This window comes from Lepidochelys kempii, chromosome 11 (genome assembly GCF_965140265.1).
Source record: "Lepidochelys kempii isolate rLepKem1 chromosome 11, rLepKem1.hap2, whole genome shotgun sequence".
Classification (NCBI taxonomy): Eukaryota; Metazoa; Chordata; order Testudines; family Cheloniidae; genus Lepidochelys; species Lepidochelys kempii.
This window is the reverse complement of record NC_133266.1, coordinates 21,191,440-21,205,794: the sequence shown is the minus strand read 5'-3', so window position 1 is coordinate 21,205,794 and position 14,355 is coordinate 21,191,440. Positions and strand designations below refer to the sequence as shown.

The 14,355-nt window shown below is 38.9% G+C and overlaps 1 protein-coding gene across 12 annotated transcripts in view; it reads left to right on the top strand.

The window, feature by feature from the left end:
- The window catches only part of LRP1B (LDL receptor related protein 1B), a 1,327,274-nt gene that overhangs the window by 1,109,150 nt on the left and 203,769 nt on the right, over window positions 1–14,355 (top strand). For all 12 annotated transcript variants that reach the window (XM_073305381.1, XM_073305383.1, XM_073305382.1 and 9 more), the window contains 2 exons: window positions 4,189–4,377; window positions 5,316–5,464. In XM_073305381.1, coding sequence (XP_073161482.1) covers window positions 4,189–4,377; window positions 5,316–5,464 — 338 coding nt within the window. The remainder of the gene's footprint in view (window positions 1–4,188; window positions 4,378–5,315; window positions 5,465–14,355) is intronic.

Here is a 14,355-nt window from a genome sequence, read left to right as displayed (position 1 = left end):
GGCATTGAAATTCCTCAAGGCCTTCTGTATATTTGACCTCCAGTATAAGGGGGACCTGACTACCACTCAATATTGTTCTTCTAAAACTTATGGAGCTTCTTGTTGACATCACCTTACTATCAAGATAGTCTTTCTCATGGCTTTTATCTCAGCATGCAGAATCAGTAAGATCCTCGCTATTATAGCCAGGCTGCCTTCCACATCCTTCCACAGGGACAAGGTGGTGATGAAAATCTTTCCCCAAACCTTGTACTTGATGCTGGAAGAGAAGAAGTTGCAGCTGCATATTTCGGACATCTACAAAGCCTTGCTCTATTACCTCAGCAGCACCAAGCCTTTCAGGCCTTGTTGTGGCCATATCCAGTGCACTGAAAAACTAAGCTAACTCATCACAGAGAATTTCAATGTGGGTTTCACAGTGTATTTCCAGCTGCTATCAACTGGCTGGCAAGCCTCTGCCTCTGAATGTCAAGGTACACTGCACAAGTGAACAGGTGGAATCATCTGCCTACTTCAGAAATGTGTCTCTTTCCGAGAATTGCAAGACAGCTACATGGAGCAACCCACTAACTCAATTAAACATTATGCACTTGACATGGCAACTAAGTCAGATACCAATTTCGGGACAACAGTACTTCAATCTCTGTTTGACAAATACAGCTGAAATTCCTCACTCCAGCTGTTCCGGGAAGATACTGCTTCCCAGTCATGACAGTGGGACCCATCCTGATATATACTTGAAGAAGAAAGAACAATTAACTACCATACAGTCACTGTGACTCTTTGAGATGTTGTGATCTGTGTGGTTTCCATGATCTGTCCCCACATTTCTGAGTCCTCAACAGCATTGGCTTTGAACTATAAAGGAGCTGAGGAAGGGTCGCAGCTGCCCTGTCTTTTACACCCTCACATGAGAGTATGAGGAGGCACAGAGTACATGCATGTTTAAGAAAACCTTTATTTATTGCCTTCCACCCTAAATATCTTTGCCTGAGGGCATTCAAATCCTCTATGTAAAAAAATGAATCAAATGCTGTATCACTGAAAGATATTCAGCTTAAGAGACTTATTTTGGTCAACACAGTCTGTAGTAGCATCCTGGGCAGAAAGTGAATCAGCCACCACAAAACAAATGGAAAATTGTCATCTTGTCATGAATCAACATTTTGTAAAGATCTACAGGCCTGACTTATACTCTGCAGAAGCATTCTTTGGCAGAAAGGTGCTCCAAGAAGTGATGACCAAATAGATTGAGATACTAACTTTAGCGAAGAAGAAACATTCTTTGTTCACCCTTCTCCCACACTTTTCACTATTTTTCTTATTTCTTGCTATAACTAAGATGTCTCAGACTCAGGAAGATGTCAGAATCCAGAATAGAACATTTGTTACATCATGATTTCCTTCACAGATTGACCTCCCCCTAATTCTTCCCGTTCAAACTAAGTCCGTTGGGCATTTTTACAATCATTTCTTTAGTGCTCATGCTTGTAGTTAACAGTGAAGTAAGGTAAGATATTTAGATTTAGTCAACTAATAAATATTTATGCTGAGATTTTCAAGGTTACATAAAGAATTTGAACTTCTAATTCTCATTAAAATTAATGGGAACTGCGTGTTCAAACTTTCTAAGAATGACTTTGAAAATCTCAGGTTTAGTAACTGGAAGGTACTTTGGAAAGGGCTTGGTTAAGCCATGAAAGAAGCCCCAGGGATAAGTCTGAATGTCCTCTGATATTTCCAGAAAGAGGGGCACAAATTCCAATTCTCATACTAGGAGACAGGTCAGCCCCAGAAAACTCGGTAACACATTTTCCATTTTAACTAAATTATTGTTACTTTTGTATTTTTAAATGAATTCCTTTTTGGGAAATAAATTTTATGTTAATGGTAACTCATACTTTTAATAGCTGTAAGTGAAATACCCCAAGTTAGAATTCTAATTTATTTCACCTTCTGCAATGCAAATACATTCACTATTTTAGTGATGCTTTATTGTTGTCAGTACTTACATACCATACATAGAGCAGACAAGCGGGAAAGAATCTCCGGTTCAAAAGATTATTACAGCTTTTTAAAATTGTACCACAACAAACATTGCTAAGGGAAAAAGTAGTGAAAGCCATGTCAGATACAATTTCTAAATATTAAAAATGACCCTTAAAGATATATATGGCATTTTGTAGAAAGACTCCTAATTCCAAACAAAAGCATCCATCAGTTGACTTGACAGTTATGAATAATAGTGTTTTACATGCCATATCTGCCAAACAAGACACACTAGGGTTAGCATAAAAAATGTTTTGAGCAACTGGAAGATATACTTATTCACTGCAGAATGAATGACATAACAATGCTTGTACAAGGCATGGTGGAATTTGATGTTATGCTCATGAATATATTAAATGGTAGTATATAAAGTGAATACCAGCTTCTATTATATATGTGGCACAAGGGTTCTGATGAGTTCAGATGAAAATTCCCCACCACCTAAACCTGCATTTTAACACCAATTCTAAGTGCCATAACATAAATCTTCTGACTGAATACAACTCAAAAGTTTAAGAAAAACAAATCATACAGTAGGAATGTGTAGGTGCTCTATGTGTGTATGTTTTATTTCCATCTGAACCAATGCTAACATGCAAAAAAATATTATTGGAGGAGTTCTAGGCAATGTTGAAAGTTTTGGAATTGACTTTGAAATGTATAATAAGCACCTGTTAAACTTCAGCCCACACAATGTTTCTATTTTTTTTCAAGGTTTATTCATCAACTGAATACCTGTGGGTGACACTTGATGTTATTTTTTTACAGTTTTCTTGTAATTGGGCCAACTTGTCAACTATGCATACCAGGTGCATGCAGTTTCTAAGAAAAAAAATATCACTTGTCTCCAGGTTTTACTGTACAACGGTAGTTTTAAGTAACTTGAAAATATCCATTTCATACTGCTAATTTCCTTTTTGACCATCTAGTTCAGGACAGTTGGTCAGATTCATGCATTCAGTACCGTCCTTTCAAAATAACCTCAAACATAACATCTGTCTGCCATTTCCTCATCATAATTACGTGTTTTATAATTTTTCCAGAAGTTCTTAAATCTCATGGTATCATTACTGGACTATTTCTTCAAAGCTCGGGATGTTTTGTCATAAGGTTTTTTAAACAGATTGATTTTTCTTTTTTTAAGCTACAGTAGGCAAGTAAGTAAATCTATAAAAAATGCATATTTACCTGAACAACCTGGGTTTGTTCAATTTTACAAAAGTGAATGTTAACAATGCTTGTTCAGTGTTTGTTAAGCTCGTTCAGAACAATGTGGGCCATATTCTGCTGTCCTTCTGGGTGTTCATAGTATGCTACGCCACAAGTGCTTCCAGTGGTTTCAATGAGAGAACTCATGGAGTAACATACTACTGAAGTTATACTTAAATCTTATAAAGTATAAGAAAAACGTATTTCTGCACTGTAACAGTGGTATCACTACATAATGTACTTTAACAATTCATTTGCTCTGAATGATGTAGATTTTTCACATGAAAAACTGAGAATCCCTAACCCAGTTAGGATTTCTATTCTGGGAGTTAGAATAAAAGTTATTGTCTATTTTCACCTGTGATATGTATTGTTGGTATTAAAAAGTAAATATATACAGCAGTAAGCCTTTAACCATTGTTGCATTTCTGTTAGCAGAAAAGCTGTTTTTTAGTTTATCTTGTGAGCTGTAATATGTCACCATAAAGAAGTGACTTGAATAGCTTTTAATGGTGTTAAAATACAGTACATCTAAAGGTGCATCTTGGTTATGGTTTAATAAGTTGTAGTCCCTTAAAATCAAAATAATGACCTTTAGCAGAGTAAATTAACTTAAATATATATGCTAACTACTTTATTAAAATTTAACATGTAATTTGTTTAGAATCTGGACGTAATTATTTGTTAACTGAAATTCGTTCATTTTCTTTGCAGTGGTTGGGCCAACTAAATATATGCAAGCAGAGCTGTTGCACCCAATCCTGCATTATTTTAACTGGTAGTAAAATACCCTCCAGGCTTGACAGATTGTCAAGGCAGTTATTTACAAGAAGTTATATAGTGGTTGTATCTGTCAGCCCATACAGTATGGAATATTTTAACTGGCAGTCTTCCAAGACTGAACTTTAATCTTACCATCTCCTATTGCAGTCCCAAATCAAGATATTCCAGGGGTGATTGCACTAACATTGTTTGAAGACTACATCTACTGGACAGATGGGAAAACCAAGTCACTGAGCCGTGCCCACAAAACCTCTGGAGCAGACAGAATATCACTGATTAACTCATGGCATGCCATAACAGATATCCAGGTGTATCATTCTTATAGACAACCTGATGGTAATTATTCTATCCATGCTTTTCAGACAGCACATCAGCATATTTCACAAACATCTAATTTCTGAATTCACTGATGTTTTATTTATTTTTATTCTGTTTTTTTTTTTTTGTATTAGGATTGGGCATTTTTATGCAATAATTATAAGTATTTGTAGAATGGTTTTGGTAGATTTCTTAAGTAACTAAATATCAAGTTGAAATGATTAAAGAACAGCTTATTGACTAGATCAACTGAATTATTAAAATTATATTATGTTTCAAAGATGATAAAATCAGTCCAGCAAAGGAGAAATAAAGTATTAGCAAAGCTTTCAATATTATTATTACAAAACCAGGAGAGTTAACAATTTAAAGAAATACTGGTGTCTATCAAGCCCTAGAGTTATTTAAACAATAGTTGGCCCAAAAAACCTACAGAAGGAGGACAGTATTATAACTCTCTCTCTCTCTGATCCTCTACCGTCCGTGTATTACAGTTCTAGTTAAATAAAATTTGGCAGCTGGTCTAGATTAGCAAATTAGCAGCACCATTGTAAAAGGTTAGTGCTTTCTCTCATTGTTTCAGCATTCAAATCTTCATTTTTATTAGTGAATTAATTTGCCTCATACAAAATTCTTGTGCTCCTTAATAAGACAATTTGAAAGACCGATGGCTAAAAAAGTGGTTGTTTCATTGTTTTTGTTTTTAAGGAATGCTTTTTTTTTATAAACTACGACATTGTAAAAATAATGTAATTTGTACCTAGTGCATTTTACTTCCCCTTTTACCATAAAAGAGATTTAAAGTATGGTGAGGTAACAGGTTTATATTACTAGAAGCTTCCCTAAAGAGAAAAGAAAGTTGCCTGTGTTGTTTTTTATTTGTTTGGGGGTTTTCCCCTGTGAATCAGCATGTTGATTGATAGGTTTTAATATTCTTTTTTCTTTTTCATTCACAGTGTCTAAACATTTGTGTATGATAAATAATGGTGGCTGCAGTCACTTGTGTCTCTTAGCTCCTGGCAAAACACACACTTGTGCCTGTCCCACTAATTTTTACCTTGCTGCAGATAACAAGACCTGCTTGTCAAACTGCACAGCCAGTCAGGTAAGTCAGTTGCCATTTTACTGTATATTTGCAGCTTTACTTACAGCCAAATGTTCATACTGATGAAAGTGGTGCACACCTGAAGGAGTTCACCAAACCACAGCACAACTTTGAAGTAACATCAGCTATTCTTTGTGGAGATCAGTTATCTTAGGACATATGAAGAGAAGAATGATTTGTGTTTAAATATAAAATTTGAAAATCACATACCTGAGGTGCTATGAAAATATATTTGTGTATGAAGCTTAGAGCTTGTGTGACTCATTGTTTAACAAGAAGGAGGTAAACTACCATAATATCATGAGGGCAACATTTCAGAAAGAAAATATTTTTGTTTCCTCTGAAAAAGTTGTTGTGTATATGTATATGTGTATATATATATATATATATATATATATATATATATATATATATATTTTTTTTTTTAAAAAAAGCACAGTACATTCAGTTGCCTTCAGAAGAGTTATTGTGCCAAATTTAAAGACTAAATTCTGCCATTAAAGTGTTGAACCAAGGGATTTTAATCCTGCTTTAAGTGGGTGATTAATATCATTGTAAAATGTATGTATCAACACTATATAAGGAATTATATTGATATTAGTCTCCATAGTCTGTGTCCAAACAAAGGGAGAAATGGGTCTCTCCTAGGCTGGAGGGAATTTCACAGCTATTTACCTGTTTCCTATGCAAATTAAGCATGGTGGAATCAAAACAATGGAAGCCTCATTTACATATAGGGAGATGGGAAGCCCACAGGAAGGGAAAAACAGCATGAAGTCATCCTGCCTTTTGAAACAAGATAATTGAACTTTGGAAGATATAAGCAATGACAGAAGCCATATTTGGCATCCATCACTAGACAGACACAAGGGACCAGAGCTCTCCCAAATTGAGAAAGATAGGTCCTTAAACCAAGGAAGAGTTGAATCTCTGGGAAATAAATATAGGAGAGAAACCTGCTTAGCCAAAGATCTGTCACCTTGAAAGAGAAGGAGAGCCAATGCCTTGTACTTCTGTGGAAGGTCCTGACTGAGGAAATGTCAGCAATAGCTTGGAAGAAGGAAGCTGGGTGAGAAGCCATCCTGAACAAAGCCTATACCTTGATAGATTAAGCTTTAGACTTTTAGATGCATGTTTCCCTTTGATTTACTTGTAACCTTTTCCAATTTTATTCACTTTACTTTTCATCATTTAATCTATGTCCTGTTAATAAAATTTGTTTTATTTTTACTATAAACCAACTCAATGCTCTATTTTCAGGAAAAGGAAGTGTATTTAACCAAGTTAAGTTAATAAGCTATTTTGTGCTTTTGTCTCTTTAAAGGAACAAACAAACCTTATTATTTCTCTGAACTGTCCAGGGAAAGGCTGGGCATTGCAAGCACGTGGTTTTGGGAAAATTCAGGACTGGGAGTGTGTTGCGGTCACCTGGCTGGTTGTAATTAAGGCTGATGGAAGCCAAGGTGGGGCTGTAGGGCAGTAGACAGGCTGCTAGGGTCAGAGCTGCTGAACTAGGGGTGGCTGCATAGCACACAGACACTTGGATGTGACCTGCTCACTTGTTGCTGAATGTGAGCCTTCTGGGCTGGGAGCTATAGTAGCAAAGCATTGTGAGCCACTCAGGTTACAGGGTAAGAAAGGACACAAGACCCCACTGGACTGAACCCCAAACCATGATACCCCCTAGAATGTGAAACTTCTGCCTCAGATTATATTAACTGCAAATTGAAGAAATGTTAAATCCTGGACCAGTGATAGGTAAAAGCTCTAATATCTCTCAGATGTTAAGGGCTATTAAAAGGAAAAAAAAATCTAGAAATTCCATTTTTCCCATGGGATATAGCACTTGTTTCCAGCTCTAGCTATTGTCAGATAATGGACTCTAAATCACAATAATGCGATAGAGAGAGAAGCAATTTTAAATGCATTTTACATGTTTCTACAATGTATCAGTTATGATTTTTCATAACTTTCAGCATCCTTTCAGTCATCTTCCTGTATATGAAAGTTCATCAAAAGGGACATATTGTGTTTCCCAAGCTGATGTCAGACTTACTATCTTTTATGATATAACTTAAAAAAAATTATAGATTATTCTTTACAGTCATTGAAAATGAGTGTTCTGTTACAATGGTAATATTCACTATTTGCAGGTACCATACCTGCAAGGTACCCATGAACACTGGGTACAAAGTAATGAAGCACTATGATGTGTCCAAATTACTAGAAATAGTGCTTCTGGAATGTAGTCTTCTCAGGTGTGGTATCACAGCTATTCCTTTTTTCTGACAGTATCTCTGACAATGATCTGAATAAACATAACAGCAAATGCTACAGGAAAATATTAACAAAAGTTTGGTAGCAAATTGATCTAACTACCCATTACCAGCTGCAATGTTTGAAAACACTTAACTGGATCTAAAGCAGTTTGGTCCACCTCAAAGAATAATGTGTAATTTAATTTAACTATTTTTAATGTAGGATATGACCTTTTTAGTTGTATCTATATTACATTTTTATTAAATCACTCATTTAGAAAATGAGCCAAATTCAGGGAGAGACCTGGGCTTACGTACCTGCTGGAAAATCAGTGTATAAGAGTACAGCACAGGATGGATGTTTTCTGTGTTCCTTAGAAGATTGGAGGTGAGAGGGAGGCACTGTGAAACAATATTTTGCCTATTTGGAAACACAAGTCCTTGATGATGGGATTGGCACCTTAATTCAGTTTCAAATTGGAGAGGAATATTTGGAGTTTGGTTTCAGACTTGCTCCATTGCAGAGTATACCAGCTTCATCATTTCAGTGTGTTAGGACAGTGGCACCTTCACTGTGAGGGACTTTGGTGGTGCTTCCTCCTGGGCAAGAAAGTATTCAAGCATATTTTCAGTACTGGAGACTGGCTCAGCAACTGGCAAGTCACCGGCTAAGTGGGTTCCTTACTGGAAACTCAGGATCTCAGTGACACCTGATGTTTATAAAAGCCTTGGTTCTGCTCTTCTGTTGTTCTTATGTCTAAAGCATAAGGATAAGAAATGGAACTGAGAGTAGGTCTCAGTGTCATTGCAGAGGAGGAAGTAAAACATTGCCATAAGCAGATCAGAGACCTTGGTTGTGTTTTTTTCAAACCAAAGGTACCTCCAATCTTTCCAGTGACAACAATCTGTAAGATCTACCACCCTTTCTTTGGAGTTGCCACAGGTTTCTCAGTGCCAACACACTTCTACTTTCTGTATGTGCTTCCACCTTACGTTCTGTACTAGAGGGATCAAGTTGAGGGGCCCTTCCTCAGTCCTGGGAAATATAACTGCATTTCCTGATTGAATTTCACTTCTCAGGGCTTTTGGGTCAGCCTTTCTGTCATGTGGGTGGGCTTGCAGGCCTGGAATAGTTCTCCAGACAAAGGAGTTGTGGTTTCTTGTGGGGGTCACATTCACTCTTATGCTGCATTAAGAACTTCATCTCCAGGGTCTCTCAGGCTTCCTGGGTACTTTTACATAGAATCCTTTCATTGTCCTCCATCCTTTATGGATAACCTGGCCATATCAGCAGGAACATTTCACAACTTCTTGGGTATCAGGAGACCATAAAAGTCCAGCTGAGAAGCCTGCTCCTTTAATTCACTTTCTGTTGCAGAGCCTCTCTCCTCATTCTTCACTCATGGTGAATCTGCTTCCCCACCTATGGAATCTGGAGGCACTCCAGCGTGGTTGCTAGGGACTCAAGGACTAAGGTCTGCCTTTCAAAAAAGGCCACCAGATTTTCTTCCTCCAGCAGTGGAACAAATTGGCATTTCAATTTATCCAGACAATTTTGTTTTATAACATTATTTTTATTCATTTTTCTGCAGAAGCATCATATAATATTTTTTCCTCATCCGCTGGATCGGGTATGTGTCAGTGTAGTCGTTTCAATCACCCAGATCAAGCACTTCAGTGCCTCCCCTCCAGGATTTCTCTGCCCCTTCTCAAAAATGGTAGAGTTGTCCCACAAACACCAGGCCAAATCTAAGTTTTGTTCCACATGTGAGGAAACAGAGGGTGAATTATGTCCTGTCAGTTCACAGCCAGCTGACTCTCATGCTGCCAGGGTATGGAGCTCAGAGTTGGACCAGCATACCCAGTTCACACCCTGCCCTGAGGAGCAACCATGCCAGTGCAAAAAAGCCCTATCAGGAGCTTCTGAGCCTTTTGGGGAAAGAGTCTAAGGACAAGGAAGATGCTATCCAGACAGCTCAGTGGGTAATTCCCACAATACACCCAGGCTGGATGTGGAAAATCCCCCCCACACACACAAAAGGATCAAAAAGTCCTCCTCTCCCAGATACTGAAATGGGTCCTCATCTCTGAGGAAGGAAGACAGGCTGCTACACAGTTCCCCTTCCACACACGATGATTTGAGATTTTTATGATGCTCTTGGGTAAGTCTTGCAAATCCCAGAGACTTCAGGTCCCAAAATGTCAAAAGAAAGCATCATCTTTTCAAGGCAGCAGTTAGTATCGTTAATGAACGTGTGGGGTTAAAATCAGAGGTTAAACCCCTTCTTTGCTTTCCCCCTCTTGGAGGGAGTGTTTCCTGGAGTTTTCTCTGCACAGAAGCTCTCACAGTGCTCTGTATCAAGCTCACAGCCCCTCCCACACCTTCTGCATGTCTGGGCATGCGGAGAAGTCTGCCCCTGCTGTGAAACTCTTACTCAGGGTGCAAAATAATTGGAATTGTGTCTGTCTGGCTTGCACCCAAGTATCTCCCTTTGCAATGAAAGGGATTTCAGATTAGGTAACAGTGGAATAGGATCTGTACCATCTGATCATCAACCGTAAACCCTTGCTCTGCCAAGGAAAGGGGCTCAGAATCTGAAAGGTAGGAAGGGTTTTTTCTCTCTTCATCCCTCCCCTGCTCCACAGGCAGGCTTCACATAAAGCAAAAGGAGCACTTCAGGATCTCTGAGACCAGAAATGAAACATATGAGGATTCCATTCCCTGTGAAGCTACACCATCATGAGATTACAGAGAGAAAAGTGAGAAATTCCTTCCCATGCTCAGTATGACTCCTGAATTACTGAGGAAAGCACATAGAGGTACTAGGTTGCTCCTACAGTATGTACATGGGTGCTAGCTGGTCCAGGGGAGTGGGCAGGCAACCTTGCAGGATCCCACAGACATCTAGTAAGCTGAGATAGTAAATTGTCTCAACTCTCACTATAAAAGCCAGCATAGCAATGTGTTAGTCATTACCAACACCAAGGGTGACCAAGAAGGGACTATAACCCTGGAGGACAAAATCTGGAACAAAGACTTACATGGAAAGCTACATAAACTTTCCTCCAAGTCAACAAAAGTATCAGCATGACCAAGAAAAATCAGTGTGTGTGTATGTTTGCTCACAATTCCAATACAAGACGCTTTCTTCTGCTCTGTGTCTGCAGCCATATCATGCTGAACGCACCAGAACTTGTCTGCTGTGGGAAGCTAAGCAGGGTTGGGATCCTGGTTAGTATTTGACTGGAAGACCACCTGGAAATGTTGGATGCTCCTCCATATCCAGAGTTTTAAGAAAGTTCTGGTAATCACAGGACTTGCTCATGTTGCAAGTTAAGCACATATTCCCATTCACAGACAACATGCCAATTAGTACCCTGCTCAGAGAAACACATTCATTTATAACTGGGCAACTGCTGAAAGGAATTCATGCTCACCATTTGATCAAACATCAAGAACTTTCTGAACCCAATACAGAGAATGGTTGTCCCCCAGAATCAAAACAGACATAGCTCTGGTCATATTTTGCCACTATGGGAAAGATTTGCAAAGATCCAGAACTTCATTGTATTATTCATTTCCTAGCAGTTGTCATCTGTAGCTAATTATCTCCAATTGCTACGATTGCTGGTGCCAGGCACTGCCTTCATTGCCTGAGTGGGCTTCTCAAAATGCAGTGCAGAAATTCCTTCTGAGGTCATGGAACTATACTCCTGATGCAATGCAAAATTAGGTGTCATTCCCAGATCACATCCAAATGCTCCTTTGTGGACAGCTAAGTACTAGCAAAATGCTGATAGCCAACGCAGAACCAAACCTCAGCAGAAGGTGCAAAAAAATACAAAGGGGGTAATTATGGTGCTCACAGGGAAGTCTCCTCCTACCTCCTGTTATAGATTTATTTAGGCATCAGGCATGAGTTTTTATATCCATTCCAAAATTCAGGGTCATACCAGAGGTTAAAACTTTTAAACAGCAGTGGAAACAATATACTGGGTAGAGAAGAATCTTCTGCCTTTCAAGAGAGTTCACATAAAAGTACAGAAAAGAGGGAAAGGAATGTCTTCTCCTGGCCCAGAGGGCACTTTGGACTTGACAGATAACCAAGTATTCCACATTGCACCTCCAGAAAACAACATACCTTTTGAATCAGGAACTCCTTCATCTTGAACATCTGTGGTTTACAGTACGGGCATTGGAAGAGAAGTGTAATTCAGCTGGAATTTTCCATTAGCCTTGATACATTTTTGTAACCAGACAGAACCCAACCAGGAAATCTCATTCATTGATTTGGTCAAGTAATGTTTCCAGTGCAAACGGAAATCTTTCTGGGGCAAGGATTGCCTCTTTGTACAGTGCTCAGCGCAATGGGGCCCTGACTGCCAGATGCTACTGCAATAACAAATATAATAATCAGAAAGTGGTATCAGCTACATTAGACAGGTTTCAGAGTAACAGCCGTGTTAGTCTGTATTCGCAAAAAGAAAAGGAGTACTTGTGGCACCTTAGAGACTAACCAATTTATTAGAGCATAAGCTTTCGTGAGCTACAGCTCACTTCATCAGATGCATATCATGGAAACTGCAGCAGACTTTATATATACACAGAGAATATGAAACAATACCTCCTCCCACCCCACTGTCCTGCTGGTAATAGCTTATCTAAAGTGATCATCAGGTGGGCCATTTCCAGCACAAATCCAGGTTTTCTCACCCTCCACCCCCCCACACAAATTCACTCTCCTGCTGGTGATAGCCCATCCAAAGTGACAACTCTTTACACAATGTGCATGACAATCAAGTTGGGCTATTTCCTGCACAAATCCAGGTTTTCTCACATTCCCCCCCACCCCCATACACACACAAACTCACTCTCCTGCTGGTAATAGCTCATCCAAACTGACCACTCTTCAAGTTTAAATCCAAGTTAAACCAGAACATCTGGTTGGGGGAGGGTAGGAAAAAACAAGAGGAAACAGGCTACCTTGCATAATGACTTAGCCACTCCCAGTCTCTATTTAAGCCTAAATTAATAGTATCCAATTTGCAAATGAATTCCAATTCAGCAGTTTCTCGCTGGAGTCTGGATTTGAAGTTTTTTTGTTTTAAGATAGCGACCTTCATGTCTGTGATTGCGTGACCAGAGTGATTGAAGTGTTCTCCGACTGGTTTCATTCATTCATAAACCAGTCACATTGTGTAAAGAGTTGTCACTTTGGATGGGCTATCACCAGCAGGAGAGTGAATTTGTGTGGGGGGGTGGAGGGTGAGAAAACCTGGATTTGTGCTGGAAATGGCCCACCTGATGATCACTTTAGATAAGCTATTACCAGCAGGACAGTGGGGTGGGAGGAGGTATTGGTTCATATTCTCTGTGTATATATAAAGTCTGCTGCAGTTTCCATGATATGCATCTGATGAAGTGAGCTGTAGCTCACGAAAGCTTATGCTTTAATAAATTGGTTAGTCTCTAAGGTGCCACAAGTACTCCTTTTCTTTTAGCTACATTAGAGTTTCTCCAGAATGGCTGATTGGAATCCGACAACTAAGCACCATCAAAATGTAGGTAACAGCCCTAGTGCCATAGGTACACTGGATTCTCCATCTGAGTATAATCACATATCAAGATTAATCAGAATAATAGATCATATAAAACTGTGGCTGAACTTTCTAGTAACCCGTATCTCAGAAAGACCGATTTTAGAATTAGTTTATCTATGTGAGAACTAAGCTGTTACTGGTGTGAGAAAGAGGTTATTCTCATGGCTCCAGAAATCTTTCTGTTCAAGATAAGGTTACTCTTTTCAAAATTTCCGCAAAAGAACAAGATTTTCTCTCTGGTGTCGCCAACAATCTTGGGGAAATCTCAGGAAGTTTCAGTATCAATATGTCTATACTGAAACAGTGAACTGAGCTCAGTGAAAATATGCTTGGCAGCATTCTCGGCACATCATCTATCTGTAGAGGGTCAATCTATCATTTCAAACCTATTGATCATAAAGGTTATAACATTCCTAATAAGAGTTTTTCCACCTATCAAGGAACTGATTCTTCCTTTGGATCTCATCCTGATTTTTTCAATGCTCATGGGCCCTCCCTTCAAACTTATGGTTATCTATTCTCTGTTGCACTTGTCTCTGAAAACTTCTGAATTGGTAGTGAGAACCTCAGCAAGCAGGGTAGAAGAGAGATTCAAACTCTGATGGCTGATCCTGTCTATACTGTTTTTTTTCCCGGACATCATATCCTTAAGAACACACCCAAAGGTCTGACCAAAGGTGGTTAGAGAATTCTATCTAAATGAACACATGACTCACCTGTATTCTTCCCTAAGTCTCATGCTTCTGTGACAGAGGCAGTTCTTCAAGGACTTTCAACCCTGTTCTAAAGTAGATGATGGTGATCTAGCCAAGTGACCTCTTTCTCCAGTGTTTGTGTCCAAGTTCAGGTAGAGTGAACTGCAATAGTCCAACCTAGGAATGTTGAAAGTATAGATTACAATGGCTAGGTCCTCAAATAAGAGGGAACAGGCAAAGCTGTATTGCCAAGCAAAGAGAAAAGAGGGAATTTTTTGCCAATAGATGATCTTTATGTCAAGTGTGAGACGTAATGGGATGAGGAGATTTTCATCCC